Below are 14,183 nucleotides of genomic sequence, written 5' to 3'. Positions count from 1 at the left end.
TGTGTGTGTGTGTGTGTGTGTGTGTGTGTGTGTGTGTGTGTGTGTGTGTGTGTGTGTGTGTGTGTGTGTGTGTGTGTGTGTGTGTGTGTGTGTGTGTGTGTGTGTGTGTGTGTGTGTGTGTGTGTGTGTGTGTGTGTGTGTGTGTGTGTGTGTGTGTGTGTGTGTGTGTGTGTGTGTGTGTGTGTGTGTGTGTGTGTGTGTGTGTGTGTGTGTGTGTGTGTGTGTGTGTGTGTGTGTGTGTGTGTGTGTGTGTGTGTGTGTGTGTGTGTGTGTGTGTGTGTGTGTGTGTGTGTGTGTGTGTGTGTGTGTGTGTGTGTGTGTGTGTGTGTGTGTGTGTGTGTGTGTGTGTTAGCGTTCCTAACTTCCCCTGACCATCTTTTTTTTTTTAGCATGTGATTTTGTATTCTTCAACAGCAAAAACCATATTTGCAGCGAATTCACTTCAATGCATGCATTAATGAGCTCATATGCTTGGTTGGCAGCGTATCTTGAGCTCATTCAGAAGCTTATAAGCTTTTGTGCTTGCCCGCCTCACAAAAATGCAGTTACGAAGCCGTTCGACATATCATACCTCAGTTCAGGCAGGAGCTTGACGTACCAGCCATTGCAAGTCTAGAAGGCCTAGCTTTTAAATGCCGATATAGATCATCTTCTGAGCTTTTTAGATGCTTGCCTTTTAACAACGTGAAACCGCTTGAAGAACCGTGAAGAAGCAATAAGCTATACTCTCATCCCTCCTAACTCCTTCATTACCCAAACAGCAGCCGAAAGTCATCCCTTCAATCAAATAAAGGCTTAATTCATTCATTATTTTTTTTTCTTTTTTTCTTTTTTTGTCAGCTGCCGCAGCTCGCTGCGTTTTCTGCGCCGCATGCTCAGTTATTTTGAAGATGTTTTAATTTTTGTGATCATCTTGCTTTTTGATTTTCTCTGCAGTTCTTAGATGTCTCCTCTCTTCGCATTAGCTCTGAGTTGGAAGCCCCGTGCACAATTTTTCTTCATTGACATGCTTCAGAAGAGCTGTAATCAACGCTCAATTCACATGATATGAGAACTTTATGCGCAACATGTCACTGCCGTGACTAATAACCGCTCAATGACAAAAGTATTCTCAACAAGCAGAATTCCTCACCCTCATGGCTCGTCTATTTCCTCGTCGCGAAAATACTCAAATTTCCTTCGAATTGCTTGTACTGCGACGAACTCAAAATTATACTAATCAAAATCCGTTTGTGCAGCTCAGCTGTCCGATTTGTGCTATGTACATTGATAGGCTCCTGGAATCTTGCGTTACTGGCACTGCTGTCGAAACACACGGGGCAGCGCGATTATTAGGGTGCTCTGTGCCAGCAAGGAAATAAAAAGCCTTGCTACACGAACTATAACGGGAGTACTTGAATAGAATTCCGTTTCTAAATGCAGATCAGAAATTGTTCACTTCGAAGTAAATTATATCTCTTATGTGCAGAGCTTGTGCCCACATTTTAATCTCGAGGAATTGTCTATCAGTGACACGAACAAATGACGGACTTCCAATTCGTCCCAATAGGCTTCGTTGTACACGGTGCAAAGCATGCAGGCAAGCATGAAGAGGCCTTACGTTAAAAAAATATAACAGAAAGCTTCGTCTTAAAACCGGACGCGATAGCGCCTTTAACGCTGTCTCTTCGTTCCGCCAATGTTAGGCATCTAAAGGCTGGTACATAGTTGGCAAAGCGTACATCTATTTGTTGTTGACTTTAGGGTAAAGACGCAGCATCTTCTTGGCGCACAACCTACGTTTACAGTGAACGGCATATAATTGGAGGCACACATTTCGGCGGCTTGAATCCCTGTCACAAATTGAACTGAAACTGGAAAAGAAGGTGGATGCTAAATAAAAAGCGAAACATTGCATGACAGCACGCTGAACGCTGCACAGTGAACAGCTACGTCATATTTTTTTACAAAATGACCTGCGCCTCACTATATCGCGTAATAAAAGGAAATGAAACCGAACAGCTGCCGAACGTTACTTAGAACGCTGGTTCTGGCCAGCAAGTCGACAACGCTGTCACAGCTGTTTCACGGCATTAATTTTCGGATCACACAAAAGTATTCACTGAGGTAATGTATGCTTTCGAAGCCAAAACTGTCACAATGTAATCCTAACGGCAGTGCAGCCGTGTAGAGTGCAACGGTAGCACGTAACAGCTACGTGTATGCCGGGCGCTCCATGCTTCCGCGCCGCGTGTAGCAGACGACGCGCCCGGCAAGGAGCAAGAGTGGTATCGAGGCACCCTAAGCAAGAGTCAACTGCAGCGCCACTAGTTCATGCGACCGCCACCGGAGCACCTTTCCGGGTAGAGCTGTGAAACTGAGTTTTTTCTAGCACGGCCGGTCTCGAGGGAGAGTGCGCGAAGAAAAGAGAAGCGCGCTCTCCCTCGAGACCGGCCGTGGTTCTAGTAACTTTGGCCTTATCCATGGCCTCCGAGATTAAGTAATATCGGAGGCCATAGAAGGCCATGCCTTATCGTGCCCTCTGTTGACGAGGTAAAGCTTTACCGCAAGAGCGGGAATTCGAAATCTCATCGAAATGGTTGAGGTACAGTGGCATTTTAACCAGTGTATTTGACGTGAAATGACGAGAACTATAGAAACGTGCGCTGAAGAAAAGCCGGCTACATCCTAGAACTGATCGTGGAAGTATAAAACGTAATTTCAAAGGCGGTTTAAACACGATATATGCGCGACAGAGACACCGCAGTGGGCACGAGGCGTGTGCGCAGCCCATATGAACACGTATAAGCAACATTCTGCAGTATACTTTTCACGTTTCACAGAGTACTCATGGAGGGGAGTACTTTGGAGAAGAATATGTGGCAAAGTCCATGTCATTTCGAAGCATTTATTTTTAAACGCCTCGATGACTGTACGTTCTGTAGCCGGGACATACGTTCAAAACGTTCTATATCTGTTAATGCTTCTCCGAATCGGGCGAAGTTCTCGTGTACTCGAGCATGCTGCTGCATGCGCTATATTTGCTCGCACTAATAAAGTCGTTTAAGCTTGACTGCCTCGATAGCATTACACGAAAAAGCAGCCCTCAGATTCTATACCAAGCGAACGAAAGAGAACAACGCACTGTAGCAGACGGGCGACACAAATCTTACAGCATCCTGCATCGGGGCGATCCCTCGCTTCTGTCACGTGCCTCTGCGTCACCGCTGCGCCCGATTGGATCATCGTCGTCGGCGGCGGCTGCGACAGCTGAGTGCGAGTGTCGCAAACACTACGCGGCCGCGCGCTGCCGAGCAGCCTTTCTGTTTTCATTTGTTTCTGTTTTTTTTTTTTTGTTTTTTTTTTTCGCGTTAGTTTTCACAGAGCAAAAGGACGTCTTGAGGAACTTCGTTACATTTAGACTGCGTCAAGGCAAGTATACAAATAACCATACGTACTTATGGCTCAGGACCAGCTTTGTTATATATTTTTTTCTTAACCAAGGCACTTACCTAGAGATACGCAGAGTGCGGTTTGTTTAAAAAGTACGCATAATAGCCGTTTTACTAACTGTGACATTAGCAGAGTATATAGCCCAACTACAATTTTAGATTCCTACTCCTTATAGAGCCGCGTTTGATCCATCAATAAATTTTCCAATAATATGGCTCTCCGCGATTGTGATACAAACACGCTATTACAGATGTGTGCATGATGCCTTTGAGTGTGATGCACTATTCAGTCGTAGTAGCACTTTAGTTTAGATCAGAAATCAACCGCTCAAAATGAAGTTCGCCTGCCACACCAAGCCGAGCTTATCAAACAGCAAAAATAATCTAGCAATGCACACAAGACAAAAAAAAAATTGTCTGTAAATTGGCTTTAATCCATACAACGAAACCTTACAAGAGGTCCAAACTGAACTGATTTGTTCACTGAAAACCTTTTTGAAAGCTGGAGGAGGGTGCAGCAACACACACACACAAAAAAAAAAAGAAAAATACAATTAACTATGAATAAAAGCAACATGAGAGTGATACTGAGCTAATTTGTTTTCTAGCATAATCGCAGATATAATTAGGCTGGGAGAGCCTTGGCTTAATAGATAAGGGTTTGAGTGAGGAGCACCCTTTCGTTGGTGAGCCCCTTAAGGGAAGCCCAGAATTTTCGGGCATGGCTGCCACTATCTTCTGGAAAGTAGCCTGAACTCAATATTGAATTTCAAGCAGCGTTTCAACTCGATAGTAATGAAAAATAGGAGAATTGCTTTCCTGCAACTCTTCTACAATATCCTTTTGCTGCGCTGTAGCCGTTGCAGTAGTAGAAGGCGGCGGTTCAAACACTGAGTAGTGAGGAGGTTCTACCGTGTTCTTGGAAAGCAAAACAGCGCCCTTAAAACACAGACACATAAAGGTAACGACAACACAGCGCTGTTGAGGGTGTGCTAACACAATTATGACCTAGCTTTAGAATGTGAGCGGCTTCTATGATTTCGCGTGTGACCGGATGTGAATTTCTCGCAATGATAGTGCATTTATGAAGGGATGGCTCACAGGACCGAGAGGGACATTTTAGGCAGTGAACACCTAGGTTTCTTTATGCAGTATTGTAAACGCTGTTTGAGTGTTCCATAAGACGTTAGTTTAGGCAACGCCCGGTTTGCCCCACGTAGGCCTTGCCACAGCTCAGGGTATTCTTATAGACGACACCAACTTGGCAGATAACGAAAGGTGCCTGGTGCCTAACAGGGCAGGCTGGCTTTCGTACAGCCGAGGCATTGACTCTGGGACGAAGCTTGGAAAGCTTGTCGCACCCCTCACCCTCAACAGCGCTGTGTTGTCGTTCCCTTTCTGCATCTGTGTTTTGAAGTGCGCTGTTTTGCTTTCCAAGATGATTTACCAACTAGCCCATTCCTTCACCATTGCAATCTACCGTGTTCATCTCAGCAGTACTGTTCTTGTTAACGATTTCATAGGATTGCGTACAATGGTAGAGAATCCCACATTTTCATCCCATCTGAAGCAATGATCAACGTTTAAAAAAAAATAAATAACAGCGCAAGTGTACAGCTTGAGCACTGTTTCACGGAATACGCGATCGTCCTAACTATCCGGAAGCTGCATGTCAGATTTGTACAAAAAAATAAGTATGCTTCGGGCCCTTTAACACGCCGATCTCAAAAGTTGAAGAAATACTCTTACCTTTCGGTGATGCATTTCTTGAAGTTCGTAAAGCGTACTTCACATTTTTCAGCGGCTAGTTATCTTTCAAAAAGCTTTAGATATCGTCGTCGATTTGTATGTACCCTCTCCAATAACCGCCTTCGAGATGCTGAAGATGCTTTTGGAAAATTAGTTGCTGTTGATCAGGCGAGTCACTCATCGTTCGATCGATCGCCGAGGCCACGCATTCTACAACAAACAAGATGCAACGCGAGAAAGTGGGGGAGTGTCGGTGAACGAGCAATTTCAAAAAGAGCAGAGAGCACGAGCGCCGGCTGCCTGCCCTATGACGTTGGAACCAGGATAGTCCTGCGACTTCCTTATTATTATTATTATTTTTTTTTTTAAGGTGAAAACGGGAGTGGGGGGGGGGGGCGATGGGGGGACAAATATCATTAGCTTTATTCCGCACAACATGTTTTGAGAGCCGGTGGACGGGGTGTCCGCTGTTTTGTGGGTGCAGCTTGTGGACCCCTAAGGAGCTTTTAGAGCCGTGTGGTGTAGCACCTTCTGGACTTCGCACAATCCCTCCTTTCTTTGGAAAGGTACTGCTCCATGAAGAAGCCAGCAACTCTTTCATCCTTCCAGCAATAGTATCGTTAGCTTCACAAGTGATAAGTGCAAATTAAAACTCGCGCGCCGTTTTTTCTGCCGCTCACCGAACATTTAGCGCCAACTCTATGGACGAAATCTCGCTCGCTGAAATGTCTGCTGCGCACATCATGAGAATGACCACTCGCTGATTTGATCATTCAAATTTTGATTAAAGAAGGTTCTGTGAGCTTATGCTTCGGGTAGCAATGTGAGCTTGCGCCGGGTTCCCACGCTTACGCCCGGGTACAGGGCAGTAACGGACCGTAGCAACAGCTTAAATAAACTTCAGCAGTCTCAGTAACGATACAAGATCACAAAAGTGCAGTGCTGACACTCTATATCAACCCAAACTACAGAAATGAACGGGACTATTAGCTTTTAAAACGCACAAATTCCATCGAGCGTCTGCTTCAGCAGCAGTAAGAGGAGTCACGTGATCCCACTTGCTCTCCTAGGTCGACACTAGCGCCGTTCGCTCCAGTGGTGGCGCTCGCGCCCAGACCGTCACGTATAATAGTGAGAGGTGGGCTAGTTGGTTACTAGTATTCATCATAGATACCGTCACGACTGGATTTGGTGCGCTCACAGCGCACCAATGCGGGAGGAAATACGAAGGGAACAAAAGCAAACAAAGAAAACAAATCGTCTTGCTGCACTGTGAGCAGAATGAATACAACTCGCCGAAATTTTCGCTTTATTGGCTGCGACTTCGTGTTGACTACAAAACTATATAATATTTGTATTGAGTGCCTGGCGAGGTATTACAGATCGTATTCAAGAAATTTGTCGTAATTTTTTCGCATTGCCACATTTGTTGCACCACAGCTGAATCACCGGCGTAAGCATGGTCATATCGTATGAATGTTTATGAAGGTAATTTACTCAAAATAATATAGGAAAAACCTTAGTATGGGATGTTGGGGCAATCCATGTGAACTGTTGAGAAACCTTTGGCGTATTTTTTAAAATGCATTACGTGCGTTTTCTTACAGCACTCTAGTTAAATAAATTTGATGCTGTATTTTGTTTATTGAATCAGCAACGCATGGTTCTGTCCGTGAGGTGGGACAAGGGAATTAACCCGTTACGCGTTCAAACTGTTTCCGTTGTACGTAAAAATATCGTTTCTACATTATTTTTGTGAAGGCTGGACTTGACGATTTCTTCTACCTGAAGCAATGTTGACTTAATATTTGAATGAAGAAGCCAGGAATTTACGAAAAACATTATACAACGGCAGCCTAACCCGCTCCGCAATGTACATGCACGGTCGGTTTCATCTCGGTAAGTTGAATCAGTGGTGTCAAATAGACCTCTCCCTGTTTGTAAACAATGTGACGTCGGGGAGGCGCGTGACGAGGGCGGCGCGCCGAAGGAAAACCTGCTTGGTGGCCGAAAGCGTCCTTTCTAGCCGGGTCTCCCTGCTAAAGGGAGCGCCAGGAAGCTGTCCGTTCCTGTGCAGTTTTTACCTCAAATTGTGCGTTAGTAATAGTATTCATATCCTGTCCAATATGCAACTTTCCTTACCATTAGCAATCCTCACCTTCAAAAAGATGACAGTCTAGGCAAGCATGCAATTATTTTTCTGTCCCGTGAACTGGCATGGTCAGTTGCGGACTACTTGAGGTCCTGTCAAACGCATGAAACGCAAAGCATGCTGGAAAAGGGGTCAATGCAGGCATATTACAGGCATTATTATTTTTTTTTCCCAAGATGTTTTACACAAAAAGCACTGCTGGGCCCCACGAAGCATGGGCAGTTGTGAGCGAAAACAGCAGCGCAGGCGTGAGCTTCGTGCTTGGATGGGTGATTTCTCTCCCATGTATATACATTTTGTAGTGAAAGCTACATTGGCCACGAACTTGCGATTTCGCTGTGGCGGTGCTCCGAGGAGGCACAGAAAGACCTTAGGCTAGCGATCGGCGTAGCTGGCGGACGCAACGCGCTCGCCGCTGCCGCCGTTTGGTGTGATGTCACAAGGTTGACGTCACACTTCCTCGCCAGCGAGGACGAGGAAGAGCAAATATTTCTCGTATCGTACTCCGAGCCACAATGGCAGCAGTGAGGTGCGGCATCCTGGACAGAGGATCGACCACGGTGCACAAGCGACCAGCAACGATCACAACACATCGGATCTGTAGAAAATCTGTAGTTTTTTCCATCCATCCTTCCATCATCGTTGAGCTCGCCTCCGTTCCTTACGCAAGCTGCGTTGCATGCCTGATAGCATGGAGAGCTCGCGTGCGCCGTAATCACAGTTGAAGCGGTAGTATGGACGGCGACCATCGGCATCGGAACAAGATGAAGAGGAAAAGAATCGCCCAGGAAGCAGAGGTACAGCGCGCCAAACGACTGGCAAAACACCGTGAATATGCCGCCGCGAGACGGGCACGTTTAGCAACCGATGTCTCGCCCGCTATAGCAGCAGCGACAGCAGCCGGAAGAGACCTGAGTCCTGCTTCACTGAAGACGGCCCGTGATGAACTATGAAAAGCGACCAAGACACTTCAGCGGGCTCAAGAAACCGAAGAACAACGTGCCGCTCGCTTAAAGAACAGGCGTAAGAGTGACGCGGCCCGAAAGGCTGCACGTCAGGCCGCCAGTGCGTTGGACGAGGAAGATGTTGCTCGATGTAGAACGGACAATGCGATTCGACTAGCCTTAGCTTTCGCTACGTATATCCTGGCATAGCCGAGCTAATTGCCACTGCCAATTTTTTTAGATTGTGTTATGTTTGGCCAGACAGACAAAATATTTTATTCCTACCTTATAGTCGGTTAGTAAGCAGAAAAGAATTATTTCCGCATGGTCGTGTAATTCAGTCACCTAAGCTGGGCTACAAGGAAGCGTGAATTTTCCCCCGCTGCTAGGAATACCACAATCCCGCGGTATGAAAAGTAACAAAGCGCGTTTTGTACCTCATAATACTATTCATGCAAGGCGTACAAATATCCGCAAGTGCAAATAAATTATTCGACTGGGACACTACAGCCCTTGAAAGCGCTATTTTACGATTCCGTCTAGGGATGCTTCTGTACGGGAGCGATCATGTCTCTGGCATGACCTTAGGAGCCGTCTTGTGAGAGAGCTAGTTCCTTCAATATGGCTCTGCTGAACTGGAATAATTTCAACGGCGAACAAGAATCTCTAAAAGCGCTGCCATTGACCACATTCCGTCCGGCCTTCGAGAAATCGTTCGGAAGGGCAATAAAGCAAACTAATAGTGCTTGTTTGTTCTAACAGAAATACGTGAACGCACGAGTATACCAAGTATACCAGAAAAATGTGCTTACTGTCAAGTACTATATCGAAGCCTGCCAGCTCATGAAGTTTGTCGCTTCGCTCTTTGCACGGCTCAAAAACACATTTTGGCCGCTTCTAGAATTGAAGAAACACATGTCGTTGGTCACCTTCGATCGAATATCGCATCACACCACGCGAGATCTTGACGGCATTAAAAAAAAAAAAAAAACACAGCGAGTTGTCACCACACGAGACTGGATCGTTCGCACCACGCCACCAGCAGCGAAATGTTTTGCCCACAAGGCCAATCCACGTGGCGTCCGCTCCCTTCGCTCCTCCTCCGAAACGTCATTCGTGACGTAGGCCAGGAGTGCCCCGTCAGGAGTGCACGCAAAAAACAAATGAGATTGTAACCGTCGTTGATCGGAGTATCCGGTGGAGGAAGGTTATTATGCGAAGCATACTAGCCGCACAACCGAGCTCTTCCTTGCTGCGCCGCGCTCGGCCGCGTAGCTACCACTTGACCTACATCGGCGCACCACGTGATATGACGTCACAACAGCTGTGAAAGCTGGGGCTCAGCTCGTGCGCTCGCTTGCGGACGCGCAGCCTCCACCGGAGATACTGACGTCACGCAATTGTATAAAAGGCGACGCACTCGTTGAGTCAGTTGAGCAGTGAGATGGCGACCAGGGAGAGGGCGGCTTGCCAGGCCGCAAAGCACAAGTTACGAACAGCCACGGAAACGGGAGAAGAAAATATGATATAAGCGATGTTCAAAGAAAGAGCCATTACTTTACTGATCATCATAGTGTATTTATTGGTTTGAGAAAAATAAAGGAAGAAGCAAGTAACACATGAGTTGTTCTTGTCTATGAAATGGCTAACCTCCTTAATTCAGCCGTAGAAGTCAGGATCGGATACCGGGGCGAACGCGACGAGGCAGCCCGATCATGACGATGTCAGAGAGGCTCTGCAGCGGCCGAGAACGCAAGGCCCACCGTGCAAGCGAGCGCACGGCTAGTCGGTCTCGGCTCCTCAGGATGGATGGACAGATCTTTTTTGTCGTTTTTTTTTTCTTTCTCAGAAAATGAGCTTGGGAAGAGTCGGTGAGCACGACTGACGCCCGCGAATACTCAGAATAGGCTCGGCCGACGAACCTCACGAAAAGCACGTCCTATATCCGGGAATATCTGACTATAGCGGGAGATTGACCGAAAAGCCCTGTGCCGAAACGGCCACTTCCGCCAATTCAAATTTTCTTGGAGATCAATATTAGTTGCGAGGAAACTGTGGAATAGTGTAAGGTACTGTAATGAATACGAAATTATTGAAGCGATGATGCAATCTATGCCCATCAAACTTGTTCTTTTCATGTCTGTCCTTCGCTCGCATCAAGTGGTCAAATCTACCTCATAAAACCAACGTGGAACGCTCTTGGCGGTTACTACAGGCCTCCAGAAGGGAGGCTTGTGCATGCCTATATTAGGTCGTGCAGTTTAAGAGCACGATTCACGAAAAACTTGACTTCATAAATAACTTCCGTTGTCGAAAAAGGCACTTTTTTTTAGAGCTTATGGATATGTAATACGAAAACTTAGACGTTAACCCTCCTTTTCATTCAGTGCTCGTTCAAGCAGCTAATCAAATTTTAAAGCAAGCATCAAGCGGTGAGCACATCGAGAAGGTAAAACTTCCCACTAAGCCAAAAAAAGAAAAAAAAATACAAGTGTTCAACGCTGCTGAACCAAATATTGAGCGAAAGCATTAGCTACGGGTGACCGAGCGTTCTTCTTCTTCTCTTTTTCTTCTTCCTCAGCCCACATATAAAGCCCCGCTTTAACCAAGCCGTATGAACGTGCCTTAGTGGCCTATAGGGGTAACGTGACTGCCAGGGTCTTAGCACGCTGATTCTGACATAACCGTCCCATGTGAAAAGAGAGACCAAAGTTGGCAGCTCTGCCAACTGAGCCGTGGCTTCGACCGCGCCACGCCGACCGCTTGAGTTGGGAGCCCATCTCTCGCTTTTGTGTCACGTGAGGTGTGATGTCACAGCGTAGCGTGGGTGAGACGTGGCTACCACCGCGCTACGCCGACCGCTTGAGTTGGTAGCCAAGCTCCCACCCTAGTGTCACGTGGGGTGTGACGTAACAGCGTCACGTGGGTAAGACAAACGTGGCTACAGCCGCGCTACGCTGAAGGCTCGAAACCTAGAGTAGTATTGATTTCGCAATAAAACTAGAGGCGTGTTTCAATAACGCCGCTGTTGTTGCAGCCGTTTGTGGACGCTGTAGTCTCGAGCGATTTCAAAGTTATCACGCGCTCTTCGGCAAAACAAACCAAGAAGTTTTTTCTGGCATCACGGCCTCTGCGTCCGCGATAAATATGATAGTGCAAGAGAGAGGAATTATTAGGCTAGCTTTCATTTACGGTACAGTTTTCGAGAAATTAACCATGTTCGAGCCGTTTAGTTTGAATAGGTTACGCCTGAAGCGATCGTCATATCGTGCTGGACTGTCACTGTACTAAGTATCCAAACTTGAGATCGGAATAACATCTAACTCCGGGTGAATCGTGCGCTTATCCACGCTAAAAACATTTCAGAGTAACAAACCACTTTTTATTCCAACCGAAACGTTGCAAGTAAAAATCACAGCAGGGCATCAAAAACACGAAATATAAAATTGCACACAAAGCCCAGCAGCTATCCTTTTAGAAAAACACAAACGTAAAAATACACATATAAGGGTGAAATTTGTCAAGTGCATATGAGTTACATATACAGGCACTTAAAGACATCAGTAAGAGATCGGTGCTTCAAACAGCGCACATATTTTGACAGTCCACGTCGGGCATGGCGCCAGGCGAGCGACTTGGTGACGTGGCTGCAGGTTGCCCAGCCTTCCTCAGGAGGTAATCTGCACGGATGGAAGAGCAAAAGCGAATAACCACGCTCAGTAACTATGCGCCGAGGAAACACAATGAGAGCGCTTCATCTAGGAGAGGGCAGCGGCCAGTTTAGCAACAGCAATGTGTGCCTACTGTGCTAAGGAGATAGAGCGACTATCACTCAGGGATAGAGGCATTCGTTATTGCGTTGCTACTGGGATGGGACTAGTACTATTTGTGCATTATCCTGGTGTAAGGCTCTCAAGCAGTGGCCAACAGAGAGTACAAATTGAAATTCGGCAGCAGACAGTAGCTTTTTGGTGAGGTGCCCCGTTCAGAACACAGTAGTTGCAGTGAGGCGCCCTTTTGTTATCAGGGAAGTGCGCCGCCCGACCATCTTACACAAGACTGGTCTCAGACTGTGCAGGGCCGAGAACACGGCTCCACGTGGCTGCGCACGCGCGGAGCACCATTTTGCCCAAGTCGGCAGCAAATTCACGTAATGATTACGAAGGACCGCCTCGAGGTACCTCTCCGCACTATTCGAGATCGAGTTAGATGGAATGACACTCCTCAAGTGCGTGGCCAAAAGGAGCCGTGCTCACACTGAGTATGATATACACTCTGCACGCCTAAGACCTCGATGCGACTGCCTACTCTGGCCCAGGAAACAACAGTTCCAATCTGGCTGCATTTTCGCAGTCACTTTGACCTCGGGAATGTGTTCGGTGTTTAAGAAAATACACAGCAACGGTACATTAGGACAGACGCAGTCATAACTGACCGAAGTCATCTTTAGGAAACTTCCTGTACTGGAAGTTCCTCGGCAAATATCGATCTTTCCATCCGTTCACAGTGATCAGCTTCATTTTGTTCATGGCTGAACGGAAACGATTCTTCGCTTTGAAGTGCCCGCAGCTGCGTCCAGTCTTGTGGCGGTTCCATTCCTGCAAACAGAATTGCAACATGCAATAGGTAAGCTCTTTCACATGAACAGTATTTCGCGCATGCTCCATCTGCATGCACACTAATGAGACATCACAAGACTCAGCTTGTTTCCGGTATTACACTATACAGCGTGATTTGACTATAGAGGCTCGTTCGGTCGGAAAGGCATCGCCGTTACCCAGAGCCGAGAAAAACGCACTGAAAAAAAAAAAAAAATGCCCACATAATTTCGCATCAAAATAGTTATGCAACCGTTTTTGTACCGCATTGACGGTGGTGTAATACCCTTTTCGCTTCCCATCTAGCGTCCATTTGCTCGTCATGTCGCTCTGGGATAGGGATTCGAAATTGCGTCATATGGGCCTCACATTTTATGCCGTTTATTGTAAGTGCATGTGCTCGCCGAGAAGCGAAACAGATACTGCACCTTCATGTCCCCAAAAACTTTTTATGTCCGTAAAGGCGTTGAACGTTTTTCCAAACTCTGTGCCAGTCTTTCAATGCCAAATATACAAGGAATGAAAAAGCGACGTTAAGGGCGCTATCGCGTCTACTCCTTAGGAGACGCTAAAGCATCCTCCTAATTTTAGCATAGATGCTGTTTAAGCCGGAGGTTCCGTGTGTTGTGCGCAGTTGAATGTGCTCGCAGTAATGACGTCAACATGACCGGTCATGACGCCATGAGCGGATGCCTAGTCATGTCTAATAACCGCAACTGACATCATGCCGTCACATTCAGTCATTACGTCCGGGTCTATACATGACGTCCCAATGAGCTGACGTGACGTCATGCCACGACAAGACGTCAGCATGGCGCCACATCCGGGCATGTCTAATAATCAGAACTGACGTCACGATTACGTCGCCTCCGGTCATGGTACCACAAGGCGATTCATGCATATACGAAGCTGACCCCGCCGGGCGTCCGATCTAGGCATCCGTGCGGCGCCTTTGGCGCTTCCTAGAACGCCGCACCACACAGCATACAGAAGCAGACTCAGTGTAGCAGGAATCAGCGGCGTTTAAAATTGGTTTAAGGGAAACAAAAGGCGCAGTATCGGCCACACTTCTCAGTTGACGACAACAGATAGAAATGACGAGTCTCGAAGTACAATCACGGATAACTCAGTCGAACCAAACACAAACAGCATCGCTGTGTCATCAATCTTACACGAGAGTGTAATCTGCCCTAACTTTAACTGTTTACATATTTGTATTTTAAAAACTGCGAGTGATGTCTATGCGGTTGTGCAGGTGGATTTTACAGCAAGACTGACATCATTCACGTCCTACTACAGCCTAATGATT

At 46.8% G+C, this 14,183-nt stretch overlaps 1 protein-coding gene across 3 annotated transcripts in view; it reads right to left on the bottom strand.

Moving 5' to 3' along the window:
• Positions 1-11,642: 11,642 nt before the first annotated feature.
• LOC146204192 (uncharacterized) overlaps positions 11,643-14,183 on the bottom strand; it is a 30,724-nt gene continuing 28,183 nt past the window's right edge. For all 3 annotated transcript variants that reach the window (XM_084586249.1, XM_084586240.1, XM_084586253.1), the window contains 2 exons: positions 12,712-12,874; positions 11,643-11,956 (listed from right to left, as the gene is read on the bottom strand). In XM_084586249.1, coding sequence (XP_084442375.1) covers positions 11,856-11,956; positions 12,712-12,874 — 264 coding nt within the window. In that variant the 3' untranslated portion in view covers positions 11,643-11,855. The remainder of the gene's footprint in view (positions 11,957-12,711; positions 12,875-14,183) is intronic.

This window comes from Amblyomma maculatum, chromosome 1, assembly GCF_055883805.1.
Source record: "Amblyomma maculatum isolate TAMU_Amacu chromosome 1, ASM5588380v1, whole genome shotgun sequence".
Lineage (NCBI taxonomy): Eukaryota > Metazoa > Arthropoda > Arachnida > Ixodida > Ixodidae > Amblyomma > Amblyomma maculatum.
The sequence above is the reverse complement of the archived record's forward strand: the minus strand, read 5'-3'. Positions and strand labels throughout refer to the sequence as shown.